Genomic DNA, 14,605 nt, shown 5'->3' on the forward strand with positions numbered 1-14,605 from the left:
AGGAAAGTATAGAAAATATCCCCAATTTGATGAACAGCAGTACTTTAACCTATGCACAAAGTTCAGCTCTGTAATTATGAGCAACAGGAAGAGATTCTTACCTAGAAACATCTTAGAGAAAATTCTGCAAGTCAAGACAATTTTGAAAGCAACTACTCATAACATACAAAAACAAAAACAAACAAACAACTCCTATGTGGTTACCCCCTGACTTCTCATGAAAAATAATGGAGTGGAGAAGCCAGTAGAATGATACATTCAAAGTGTTGAAAGATAAAGTCTATGAACCAAGAATCCAAGTCTAGCAAAACTGTCTTTCATATTTTAAGGCAAAATAAAGACATTCCCTGACAAAACTAAGCAATTATTGGTAAAAGACATGCCTTATAAGAAATGCTAAATTAAGTTGTTCTAAACTGAAAGCAGTAACCTCAGAGAAGTAACAGATCGTCATGAAACACAGCAAAGCTAACAGTTTATGATTTGTTTTTTTAGTATCAGGGCCTAGTTTTTCTTAGTTCTTTTATTAACTAACATTTCCATCTCAATAGAGTATATGTATTCAGAAGCTTTCTATCAATCCACAATTTCCCTTATCTCCTGATTTCAGATATGTCAAAAAGACATATGACTTCTCTCGTATTTTACGATACAGCTTTTTAAAGTGTGTGCTGATACTGTGGCTTGAAATCAAGGCCTCTTACTCAGTTTGCTTGCTTTTATAGCTGTCACTCTGCCATCTGAACCATTCCTCCAAACCAGCATTTTGTCAGTTCATTGGATATGGGAGTCTCACAGGATTTTCTGTCCAGGCTGGCTTCAAACATCTAACCTGTAACCTCTAAGTAGCTATGATTAAAGGTGTGACGCACCAGCATCTCAACTTAGCTTTATTATTTTTAACTATTTTCCCTCATTTCTATTGTTACCATATTACCATGAGTCTCTCCTGTCTTTTGGCTTCATTGCCACAATAACAACTAATTGGGCTCATCAGTTCTGTTCAGTCCTTTCCTGGTACGATAGTCTAGGCAACATCAAAAATGATTTATTAAAACATCTTTTGGGTCATGTTTCCTTTACTTAGAACTTTCCAGTGGCTTTTCTTTGCACATCGAGTAATAGTTGACCCATAACTGCTGCCTATCTTTCCAGACTCAACTCTAGACCATGTGTCTTTGTTTGCTTCAGACATTTTTTAGCCTTCTTTCTGCTCCATCTCAGCCCTCATACCTAGTCTTTGCTGTGGTAGGGTTTTGTACATGCCTTCTGCATGAAACGGTATTTCTCCATTTTTTTACCTTGTCTTTTTTGTTCTTTCAAAGCTTGAATGTTACATTCTCTGAATTACCTTGTACAACCTATTTTTTTAACCTCAATTTCTGCTTCATTTTCTAAGGTATAGTTTATACAATTTAAAGGAATAAAATTATGCTAAGGCACAAGAATTTGTAAACTGAATAATTCTAGAAAAAAATCAAGAAATGGTATAGAGGAACGTATTTCCTCTATAATAGAATATCTCGTATATAAATTTGAACTCTTTAAAGTATGCACTGTCTACTTAAACATTATTAAATTTAAAAATGCCCAAATATTCAATGACTGGAGGGCTTTTGATCAATATTTGTTTCATGAATGAGTAACATTTTAAGATTACCTTAAACCTCAGTTATAAGATGGGTACTTTAGGTTTGTTTCTGTAGTTATGTTGTGCCAAACCAAGAGGAAAACAGTTGGAAGATGAAAATGTTGGTTAAATTTAAGGAATTGTATAACTTTTCTTGGTGTTGAGTTCTAATGCAGTGAGGTACTTCTTTAGCTTACACTTGGGCTTTCAGAACTTTCAAGTTTTACATTTATAAATAACAACGTGAAGAACATTTACTATATTTTAGAGTTTATCCTTGGTGTCTTAGAAGTGGGATTCTTCAAAGAGAATATGAACGTTTTAATGAAAGTTGCTACAAATTACAAAAATAAAGAGGGGCTTGGGTATTTGTTTTGGTAGAAAAATTGATATAACTTATGAGAGAGATAAACAAAGGTTTCGGTTTATGAGGTTTGACGTTGAAAGGTTTAGAATTATAGTATTAATGAATAAAAAGGGAAGGGAAATTTGTTTCGAGAGTAGAAGACAGTGATTGTATTTCCATTTACTTCCAGAGTTCTCATGTGCTCAAGGAAACCTACTGAAATTAGTTCTTCTACAGTATAATTTTTGACTATAGAAGTATGATTATAGATTAATGAATTTAAAATTTCTTTCAGTTTCACCTAGAGTATTAAAGTTACCAACAAGTATCTTGCCAACTCTTTTCTGTGCCACTATTATATCTTGTTGAACTGGGCTTATTTTATTTGAATGAATTTAAACCTTTGAATATTATTGGTGAGTTGAAGTGAACAGCCTATTTCCAGACTCTCTATTTGATGTATTTATTTTGACAATGTAAAATGAAGTAATGTTTAGATTTTTCTTGGAGTATGTTATTTTTTTCTTTTTAAGAAAATTTTTATTTTTATTGTAAAGGTGATGTCTGTACAGAACGATTACAGTTACGAGTCAAGTAATGAGTACATTTCTTTTTTAATAGTGTCATCTCTTCCCTGTTTTCTCCCAGTTTTTTCCTCCTGACCCCTCTTTCCCACAAGTTATTTTTACTACTTTCAAAATAGTAAAATTTATTATTTTTAAAACAGTATCTAGTGAGTATTACAGCTATATTTATTCACCCTTTATCCTACCATTTCTTTGTTCCCCCTTACCCTCTCCAAAACAGATAAATTTACTTACAAGACAGAAGGTACAAAAATCAAAAACAGTGATAAAGGAAGGGGAAAAAAAAAGAAGCAAATTAACCTAAAGCCTCTTGTTTCCATTTGTTGTAGTTCATTTCAATAAACATCATTTTATATGATCATATGCCCATACTACTGAACCTTTGTGATCCTTTCCTAAGAATATCCTCCTTAGGTCTCACTATGTGAATGTCTAGAGTCCTGTATAATTTATCATGTCCAAGTATATTTTTTTTGTCTTTTGCTTTCTAGTGTCTTTAGATTTATAGGCACTTTCTAGTTATAACAAATGAAGGAAACCATGCAACCTATGTTTCTTTGGGCCTGGCTTACTTTGCTTAATATAACTTTTTCCAAGTATTTCCATTGCCTTACAAATGGGACAATATTCTTTCTGATAGAACCTTAGAATTCCATTGTGTATATATACCACATTTTCTTAATCCATCCATCCACTAAGGGGCATCTTGATTCCATTTTTTTACCTATGGTACACAATGATGCAATGAACATAGTTGTGCAGGTAGCTTTAGTTTGTGGTGTATTAAATAAATGCCCAGGAGTGGAATTGCTGGGTCATAGGAAAGTTCTATGTTTAATTTTTGAGGAATTTCCATACTGCTTTCTGGAGAGGTTGAACAAGTTTACATTCCCGTCAACAGTGTAATAGCCTTCCCTTTTGGCCATATCCCCACCAGCATCTGTCATTGTTAGTTTTCTTGATAATGGCTGTTCTAACTGGGGTGAGGTGAAATCTCAGTTGCTTTAGTCTGGCCAGAGATGTTGAAGATTTCTTCATGAGTTTATTGATCATTCTTACTTCTTCTGAAAAGTCTATCTTTAAGTCATTAGCCGATTTATTAATTGGGTTATTGTTTCTTTGAGGATTTATTGGAGGGGGCTTAATTTTTTTCAGCTCTAATTATATTTTAAATATGAGGTCCTTATGTGATGCCCTTGTTGGTCCTGAAGCTTGAACTACCCCTGAGCTTCTTTTGCTCAAGGCTAACACTCTACCACTTGAGCCACAGAGCCACTTCTGGCTTTTTCTGTGTAGTTTATTGGAGATAAGCGACTCTTGGCCTTTCTGCCTTGTCTGGCTTATAACTGCGATTTTTAGATCTCAGCCTCCCGAGTAGCTAGGATTAACAAGTGTGAGCTACTAGAACCTGGCTAGAATATGTATATTTTTAAATGCTGAAAACCAACAAGGAAGCACCATTGAAGTTTAGTCTTCGAGCCTCACGAAACTCTTAATATAGGAGATAAAATAAATGAGGATTGATATAAATATGCTAACTATAGTCTTGCTTTCCTAGCCTAATAGTAGGAAGATTATGGTCTAAGGCTAACACTTGGCAAAAATATAAGACATTAGCTGAAAAATAAGCAAATCAAGTGCCAGGTCCTGAGTTCAAACCATAGTACCTCACATACACCCAAAAAAGAATGAAGACAATTAAGGTCATATGTGGATAAAACTGTGAAACTGCAGAACATTAAGGCTAAAAGTAGAAACCAGAAAGAAAATACTCACTACCCCCAAATAAATAGTAGCTTCAACAGCAGTTATAGATGTCAGAATGTGATGTAATAATGTCTTAAAATTGCCAAGGGCAAATGACCAGCTTTGTATTCAATACTTCCCAAGCAGGGGAACCAAATGAAATTTCATATAAAGGCTTAGAGAATTTACCATCCACACTCACTGGTAGAACTAGAGAGACAATTATCAGAGGAAAAGCATTGAATCTAGAAAGAGAATGTGCAAAGCGAATGGTAGATGTGGTGGCAAATCAATGCAGGCAATGACTGTAAAGAGCAACTTAAAAATATGTCAACCGTGGAGTTCCCTACACATGTTCAGAAAGAGAATTAAGCTACTGAGTAAGTATAGTCCTGAGTCCATTATTTATGTTATGTATAATATATAGTTTCCAGCAAACAAGAAAGAAAGAAAAAATAAGGGAAATCAAACCCAATTTATTTCGAGAATAGAAATCAAGAAAAGAAAAACAAATGAAATAAAAAATGAAGACAACAGAAATACAAAATAGGATAGTAAATGACACATTAGATGACACAATAAACACCTTCTCAGGGGTTTTGAATTTGTTGCCTGCTCAGAACACTGGATTATTAATATCTGGACACTGAATATTCCCTCATTAGCAGTTTCATCCACCCATCTGAGAGTGTGCATATTGCCTACTTATATTTCTCAGTCTTTAGTTACAACTTTGTCACATCCTCCATATCAAGGCATTGAGTTAAACAGATGGAGTTTCATCTTGAAATCTCCATAGAACTACCTGTAATCCTGGCATTAATCTAATAGTTGGAGGACAAAGCCTGTTAAAAGGAATATTTTCAGGCTTGGAAGGTGGCTCAGTGATAGAATGCTTGCCTTGCATGCATGAGGCCCTGGGTTCGATTCCTCAGCACCACACAGGCAAAAGAAAAGCTGGAAGTGGTGCTGTGGCTCAAGTGGTAGAGCACTAGCCTTGAGCTGAAGAGCTGAGGAAGGCGCCCAGGCTCAGAGTTCAGGCCCTATAACTGACAAAAAAAAAAAAAAAGGAATATTTTCTTTATGTATGGCACATAGGAAATTGAGGCCATTTTTAATAAAGCTAATTTGTTGGTGTTCCTCATAGGGAGGGATAACAAGAGAAGCAATCAGATATAATACAGTATGGAGGTTCAGTAGTGCAATCAGTTAGCATGCGGTACTTATAAGATATAATATAGTATAAGGGTATTATAGATGAAGCAGGATAGTTGTAGCAGCCCCTCACCCCAACATTCTTGAGTACTTCCTTAGTACCAAGCATGGCCCAAAAGACTTTATAGAATTTGTATCAATATTTTATAGATATAGAGACCAAAGCACAGAAGTCAACCAGGAAGCAAGATTTTGCAGCTGTGTCATATAATTTTTAAGCTGCACAGTTAAAAACAACATATATTCAGCAAATAAATTTGTCATGACTTTCCATTTTTGCATTGCTGTGCATTCAGAACTACATGTAATTTGGTTCATTAGTGGCAAAAGGGCTGATGCAGTATAAATTAATTTTGACTGCTGCTTATAAATCATTCCATGCTTGCCGTTTTAAATATAAAAGTGCAGAATTTCATGAATTTAAAAGGAACTATCATATATTGAGCTTGCTTTAATTCTCATAAAATAAGAACTAAATCTCTCTCACTTGCAAGCCTTTCTTTTCTACACTTCTGCTATATATGCTAAGCTTACCAATGAAAGATATGTTTTCATAAAACAGACTCCAAATTAAATGTGCTTTTATTTAAAATTAGAAATAAATTAATTTTGCGTAAATCCATACTTAGGACATAAACATCTAGGCTGATGTTTAAGTTCAACAATTTCATTTCTTCTAATAAGGAGAACACTTCTCCCATAGCAAGTTCATTTTTGGTACTATGTCAATGGCCAGAAAAGGTTATTATAAAGCATTATGCATTATATATTATGCACATGTGCACATGCACACACACACACACACACACACACACAAATACATGGCTGCACCATTCAGGGCCTGGGCACTGTCTTTTAGCTGTTTATTTTGTCTGTTTATTTATTTATTTAATTTATTTTTTATTGTGAAAATACTGTACAGAGGGGTTACAATTACATGGGCAAGATAATGAATACATTTCTTATCAAGCATTGTAGCCTCCTCCTTTGTTTCCCCTTCCCATCTCTTCCCATCCTCCCCCTGTCCCCACCCCACCCATAGTTGTTTTTGTTCAAAGCTAGCACTCTACCACTTGAGCCTCACCTCTTCTTCTCGCTTTTTTCAGTGGTTAAATGGAGATAAGAGTCTTGTGAATTTTCCTACTCAGACTGGTTTTGACGCTTTTGAGTAACTAGGATTATAGGAGTGAGCCACTGTCACCCAGCAAGCATTATGTATTTTACAAAATTATTTTTCAAATTAGTTCACAAGTTATCAAAAATCCTACAAAAATTCTTTCTCTATCTTGCAGATTCTTTCAGGAATAATTATTTCTCATTTTGGTATTCTTAACTCATTCTGTTTTCTATTTTGTTTATGTGTGTCTTATATTTATTATTTGATATCATTTCCCAAGGAGCAAGAACTCTATTGTACGTATCTCTGTGTATACCTTTTACCTTCTCAAACCATTAATTACTGCTGTTAATGGTAAGCATTCTGAATTGTGGCAGAAAGGATGTAAAACTATGTACAGAGCTAGGCACTGAGTAGCTCATCCCTGTAATCCTAGCTATTCAGTAGACTGAAATCTGTGAATTGTATGAAGTCAGCATAATTAGCAAAGTCTGTGAGACTCTATTTTATTTGTTTTCAGTCATGGAGCTTGAATGCAAGGCCTGGGCGCTGTCCCTGAGCTCTTTTGGTCAGGCTATAGCCCTCTACCACTTTGAGCCACAGTACCACTGCCAGTTTTCTGCTGGTTAATTGGATATAAGTGTCTGGCAGACTTTCCTGCCTCAGCTGACTTTGAATTGTGGTCCTAAGATCTCAGCCTCCTGAGTAGCTAGGATTAGGCATGAGCCACCAGCACCCAGCTGTGAGACTCTTAATGTCCAATTAGCCAACAAAAAGGCAGAAATGGAGCAATGGCTCACGTGGTAGAATGCTAGCCCTGAGGGAAAAACAAAACCTCAGAGACAGCACCCAAGTTCTGAGTTCAAGCCCCAGTACCAGCAAATAAGTAAATTCATTAATTCAATTAAAATAATGCAGAAAATTTTGGAAAGTATTCTAACCCTCAGAAATGGCAGAAATGGCCTAGCCCGGGAAGTTTTATGGCAGTTCCTAGTGCTGGAAGTTGAATGAAAGACGATGTTCTGTGAACATACAGTGTGTCATAAATGATAGCAACTCCAAAGATAAGGCTCATCTTCAGGTCATTAAAATGAATAAATACCTTTTTTTCTCCTGGCTTTATTAAAGTGTAATTAACAATTGAAATTGTATTTTTATAGCATACAATGTTATGTTCTTATTTATGCATATATTATATATTATGAAACTACTGAATGAAGGTCCTCTCTTATCCCACATACTTGATTTTGTGGTGAAATATTTAAATTCTATCCTAACATGTGTGGTACACCTGTAATGGCAGCACTTGGGAGGCTGAGGTAAAAGGATCATGAATTCAAGGCCAGCCTGGGCTTCATAGTTAGACCTTTAGACTCTGTCTCAAAAAGGCCTTGTAATGCGTATTTATAGTCCCAAAAGTTAGAAGTTAAAGCAGAAGATTCAGCAGGGAGCTGGTGGCTCATGCCTGTAATCCTAGGTACTCAGGGAGGCTGAAAGTTGAGGATTGTGGTTCAAAGCCAGCCATGGCAGGAAAGACTGTAAGACTCTTCTCTTCAATTAATCGTCAGAAAAAGTGGAGTGGTGATTCGAAGTGGTAGAGTGCTAGCCTTGAGCAAAAGAGCTCAGGGATAGCACCCAGGCCCTGAGTTCAAACCCCAAACCCACAAAAAAAATAAGTAAATAAAGCAGAAGACTCTTAAGTTGGATCCCAGCCTGGGCAATATAGGAAATCTTTGTCTCAAAAAAAGTTTCAAGTACATAATACCTTATTATTAACTATAGTCACTGCACTACAGATCCCCAGTACATACTTACTGAAATTTTGCACTGATTTAGCCAAATCTCTTAGCCACCCCGTACCTACAAATCCCCATCTAACACTGGAGTAGCAATCACCTTGCTACTTGGAGCTCAACATTTTTGATAAAGAGCATGTAGGTGTTGGCTAAGTCTCTCCTCTTTAGTGATGAGTAGTTTCTTGGTCTTGATAAGTTATTTCTTAACATTTACTGGCTCATTTTTCCGTCCTCTTGAGTGTGGTTATACCTAATGACCACTATAAAAAGAACATAAGGGATTTTCCTGATTAAAGAAGTAAATAGGAATCATATGGTTCTTTATAGGCTGGTCCTTGAGGACTTTACCACAGCTCTATATTTTGTTTTGTCTTGTTTTGCTTTTGTCTTCTTGAAAGTACCCATTCTTTGTTTTTCACTTATTTATTGTGATTTCTGTATGGAAAGAAATTATTTGACAGAGGACTTGAATGGCAGCCAAACACACCTCCCCCATCTAATTGGCATTTCCAGTTCTTTTGTTTTTGGTTTCCTGTGGTACTTGGATTTAAACTCAAGTCCTCACACTTACTAAGCAGATGTTCTACCACTTGAGCCACACCTCCACCGTGGCCTTTCCAATTCTTGACTGTGAATTCTTCATTCTGGAGACACTAGGTCAACTCAAAGTAACAATTATCTCACTAATGCCAATGATAATTGGGCTAGACAAATGAAAGTAGGTACACCCAGGGCTTTAATCTATATTTTTTTTCTAAATATTCAAACTGAACATTTTTACCAAAATTTTAAGATGTAGCTAACTCTTAAATGTGTTGTTTTGCTTTTTCCCCCATACAATTTTGTCTAGATTCCCATCACTTCACATGAGCATTCTTTTTCCTTCTCCAACAGCTGGCTGCCTCAATGTGCTGTCTCTCAAATGGGTCGTCTCTGTTGGTTTGCGTTCTCTTCTCTCCACACTTTGTCTGTCTACAGAACATAGATACGTTTTTCTCTGTTCATTATTACTTTCTCTCCATCTCAGTGTTTCCTTACATCATTTTTTTGTTCTCCTTTTTGTATCTTCTTTAATTTTCTTCAGGATTCCCACTGTTTCTGACTAAATGTCTTTCTTTTCTCATTGGCTTAGCCTCTGGGAACAATTCATCTTACGATTGTTTATTTTTTCTCCATTGTTGGGGCCTGAACTCTGGGCCTGTGTGCTGTCCCTCAGCTCTTCAGCTCAAGGTGAGTGCTTTACCACCTGAGCCACAGCTCCACTTCCGGCTTCTTCTGCTTATGTGGTGCTGAGGAATTGAACCCAGGGCCTCATGCATGCAAGGCAAGCACTCTACCACTGAGCTACCTTCCCAGCCCCCATCTTACGTTGTTTTTTTTTTTTTTCTTAAATAAGTCACTATGTGCTAACTATGTGCTGGCTTCTAGTGAGCTAAGCAAGAATCCTAAGCAGCTTTCCTAGTTTCTGTCCCTATTCTGAAACGCATGACCTCTTTGTTTCTTCATTGCTGGTGATTTTTTTCTTTGTATATCACATGTATGTTTAAGTATCTGATCATAGCATTTCATGAGAAGTCTCAGTAAAATGATTGACACTTGTAAAAAAATCACAGGATCTCAAACACTGTTTTAAATTCATCTTTCTCTCTGTTGAAAAGCACTGCTTGTAATCTACACTGAGATTTTTGAGCAGTAATCTCTGCTTGAAGAGGAACTGGTACTAGATACTGGGCCTGGCACAGGCTGGTATTTTATATATACCAACCCCTGATGATGGTGTTGATGATGGTGTTGATAGCGCGGGTTAAGGATTTTCAAGGCAAAAGGATGAAAGTGGAAGAAGAGAAGCAGCACTGATCAATTTTGGAGTTAGTGGGCAAGCATGAGTCAGAGAGAAGTAGCTGCTGAGACAGATGGATTTTAACACGTCTTAGTTCCTCTGTGTGACCCAGCCCCTGGGTTTCATAAAAAAATTGGTAGTGCTGAGAAAAGTGTTACAACACTGCTCTGAGAGTTACCGCTACCAAATCTTCCAGAGGGCTTATTTTCTCCTACGTAATTGTCCATGGCTGTGTAAGGACAGACATTCCTGTGTACTATTGCCTTTAGTAAACTCAAGTCATAGTGATGGGAATAAGGATGGGAAGTAAAACTAGGATACAGATTTGTTGTTCAGAATTCCTACCTGACTGACTGACTTAATTCTCAAATTGGAAAGCTGAGGTCAAGTATTCCTCCTTTCCTTTTTTTTTAATTGCCTCTTGAAAAGCAAGCAAGCAATCCAACGGAACACTGCTTTTGTTGTTATTAGTTGTTTGCTGGTAGTATTAAAGGAAGGTTGCAGGGATCTCCTAATATAGGTGTGTATAAATAAGTTTTACATTGCTTTTTCATTACAAGGAGATTGTAATCAATCATCCCTAGGCCTTTGCTTTTGGAGCACACTGTTGTACTGTAACTTGATGGGAGTGACAACTTGTGCAAAATATGTACTTGATTGAGGGAAAAGTGTTAATAAGTGATGATGGAGATTAAAGATCATAGAGGACCACAGATTTATCCACTTTTAAATTGAGTTGTGGTCAGTGACAAAGTTCTTCAAAATAAGTTGCCTTTGACAAGTTGGTACAGAAGAGACCTTTCTGTCTTTCTTGTTTTAAAGCAATATTTTTGTATTCATTTTATTTTTAAAAATGTACTGTAAAGGTGATGTACGGAGGGGTCACAGTTACATAAGTCAGATATTGAATGCATTTCTTTTTGAATAGTATTACCTCTTCTGTTGGTTTCTCCCAGTTTTTTCCCTCCCGACCCCTTCCCCCAGAAGTTGTATGGTTCATTTTCAACATAGTGTATAGTGAGTATCACTGCTGAATTAGTTCACCCTTAAGCAATACAATTTTAAGAAGAAAGTGTTCAAAAGCTGAAAGAGAAATAGCATATTTGAAATATGCTATTTTTGTCTTTCTTGTTTCAAAGCAATACAATTTTAAAGAGGAAGAAAGAAGCTGAAAGAGATATATTTGAAATATATACATACAAACTTATTCACTCAGATGTGGCATTAATTTCTTTTTTTGTAGTCCTTGCTTAAGAATTGGGGAAATTATATGTGAAAGACTGTCATTCATTCTCTATATGCCCCACTGTGATAATGTCATTATAATTGGGGTAAAAAGGAAAAGAAGATAATATTACTGCTATAGTAACAAATTCCCTTTTGTTTGTGAAAGTACATTGTGCCCTGGTAAGTTCTGAGAAAATAATGTCTTCCTGACATTCCTGTGTCATATAGAGAATGTAATTTTGATTGTATATAATCACCTCAGCAACTTAAAATGAAGAAAAATCTCCATCAATTATCTTAAAATCCTTGAATTGTTAGGTCTTAAGATTTATGTTTAGGCTTCTGATATCTGATAAGTCATTATTCATAGGCCTTATAGAGTTGGGAAAAAAGTTAAAGCTCTCATTTTGATCTCATTACCTGTCCTCTGTTGCTAGAATAAATGTTGGCACAAAACTATATTTCACTTGACCAGGGCCAGAGGAGATGCGGGACTGGGAGCCAGCCTTGTTTCTCTTAGCATCCTACTCAGGTTTTCTACTGAAAAAATCTCAGATGCAGGTGTTGAACATGTATCTAGATATTTTCTAGATATTATTCATATAGTTTTTATTCAGTTGGTATGTTAATATATGTGTATGTATTCATGTATTCATGTATTTATGTAGGCATATATTGTTTATATAAGTAGCTAAAATTATAATCCTGAGCCACTAGCACCTGGTTGAGGTCATGTGAATGTTAATCCTTGGTTTAAAGCTGATACCATAAATTCAGGCTGGTTGAAGGATTTCCATTCCTATTTATGTTGTTTCTATTCTTCTGAGTGAACTTGATCTCTGTTCTTTGTTTAGGTTTGGCCGTTTCCCTGCAGCTATTACATGGAGATATTGAACAAATCAGAAGAGAATACTCCTCAGTCTTTTCTCATGGAGTGTCCATAACAAGAAAGTTGGGATTTTCTAATATTATCATGCCTGGTAAGTGACTTGGATTGCACCAAACTCAGGAATTATGGGTTTTTGTCTCTTTTGACATTTGACACATTTTTTTGAATTGTCAGTTCTGAAGTGCAAATAGGCCATGCTGAAAAATAAAGTGAAGTATGTGATAATAAGCAAATATAAATGTAAATCTTTAGATTCCGATTATTTGAAGGTGGGTAGCTGTATCAGCCATGGCAGCATTCTATTATGACTGTAATAGTAACGAAAACTGAGACAGCATCCTGTAAATATTTTATTTCTTCATGAAAAATGTAGGAAAGTCACTTAGAGGGTAATATGCTTCTAGGTTTTGATCAGGACAGTCATTAAGCAACAGTTGGCATTTCGTGGAGGACTTTTCCATCATGCATGCATATCTGTATATATATAAATAAGCAGCCATATGCAAATACCATCTGCCTTTCTATACCTTTTCTGGATCTATTTATGTGTATGAGTCATATCTATATTAGTACTCAAAAGAAAAAAAATCTGCCCCAGACTGTTTTCTTATTAGAAAAAGGTGGAATTAAGGAGACTCACATTGTAAAAATTAATGCCAAATTCACTGAAGCTAATGAATTTTACAGTGAGTCGGTCCTGAGGTCTTAACCAATGTGAGGTTTTAAGAATATGCCCCTTCCTTCATTTTGTAGCAATGATGAGGGTAGGGTTGTGTGGTTGTGTACTTGCTCGTGAAAAAGGATGTGTATTCAGCCTAACTTGGTCTAGCTCAGGCACCAGGCATTGACTGGGCATCAGTGTTATGTTAGGGGTCAAAATGAAGGAACCCATTTATTCATAATTCAGATACTTTATTTTATATAGCTGTATGAAGGGGTTTCAGTTCCATAAGTCAGGTTGTATATTTTTTAGTACTTCCTGTGTACCAAATCATTCTTCAGGTACTGGGGATGTAATAGTGAACACAACAGAAAAAAAATCATGGAGTTTATTACTTAATAAGGAAAATTTCAATTAGTAAATGTCTGAAGTGATAGTGGGTTGCAAGATTGGAAGTACAGTTAAGTAATATATTTAGGTGAATGTGTGATATAAGAGTAGAGACTTAAAAGGAGAAAAAGAGCATTGTAGGCAGAAAAACTAGTGTAAAAAGTCCTTCCTGGGGCAACAGCTTGCCTGGTATATCTGAGGAACTGCTAGAAAGCTAGTTTTCTTATAGAATAATGAGGATGAAAGTCATAAGTAGGGAAGAGAGGAATCATGTGCGGCTTTGTCAGTTACACTAAACACTTCAGATTGTGTTCAGAAAGAAGACAGGAGCTACTAGAGGTTTCCAGCTGATGTGTGGTTAGCTGGCTTACACTGTAATCGCTAAGGTTGCTGTGTAGAGATTGTGCCTGGAAGAAAGGTAGGAGCACAGGGCAGAAATTAGAGAGCAGTGAGTCTTTGGGAGGTCGTGAGAGATGGTGAGAATAAGACCTATTCAACCCCTGTTTTCAGTCTGTGGGAAGAGACACACAGCCATCTGGAGGGGCTACACACAGAGAATGTGCAGAATTCTACTCTAGTTGAAGGGTTTTATTGGCAATGGACTAGAGAGATGAGCAGGGTCGTCAAAGTTTAGGTTTTCAGTCCTCATCTTCCACGTCACTGTTGTCTATGCCAATAACAAGCACCTGTTCAATAATGACACAATGCAGTCATAGCTAACAAACAGCCCTTCACCTTCGGTATGAAAATGAACCGTAAATTCTAATAACATACCATTTCTAGAATTCTGTGTCAGAATTTTATGAGAAGCATAACTTTTATCTGTGTGCCAGTGCCAGGGCTTGAACTCAGGGCCTCTCAATCTTACTTGGCTTTTTCTACCCATGGTTGTTGCTCTACCACTTGAGCCAGCCCTCCAGTTTAGCTTTTAATTGGACCAGAAGGGGTCTTACAGACTTTAATTCTCTGGCTGGCTTCAAACTACAATCCTCAGGTTTCAGTGTCCTAAGAAGGATTCTAGATGTGAGCTACTTATGCCCAGGTGAGAAGTGACTTTTTTAAATCATTGAAGTTTAAAAGCTAAAAACTTTAATGTAATAGTCAAGCATGCTTAGGCTTCAGAAATTTCACAGTGTCCCTGGAAACAGGGCTGTAACTAAG

General features: G+C 36.4%; 1 protein-coding gene across 1 annotated transcript in view; it reads left to right on the plus strand.

Moving 5' to 3' along the window:
- Positions 1-14,605, plus strand: part of Dock4 (dedicator of cytokinesis 4) — a 421,543-nt gene that overhangs the window by 257,576 nt on the left and 149,362 nt on the right. The window contains exon 13 of the mRNA XM_013024050.1: positions 12,359-12,484. Within this exon, the coding sequence (XP_012879504.1) occupies positions 12,359-12,484 (126 nt within the window). The remainder of the gene's footprint in view (positions 1-12,358; positions 12,485-14,605) is intronic.

This window comes from Dipodomys ordii, unplaced genomic scaffold (genome assembly GCF_000151885.1).
Source record: "Dipodomys ordii isolate 6190 unplaced genomic scaffold, Dord_2.0 Scaffold72, whole genome shotgun sequence".
NCBI classification, from domain to species: domain Eukaryota; kingdom Metazoa; phylum Chordata; class Mammalia; order Rodentia; family Heteromyidae; genus Dipodomys; species Dipodomys ordii.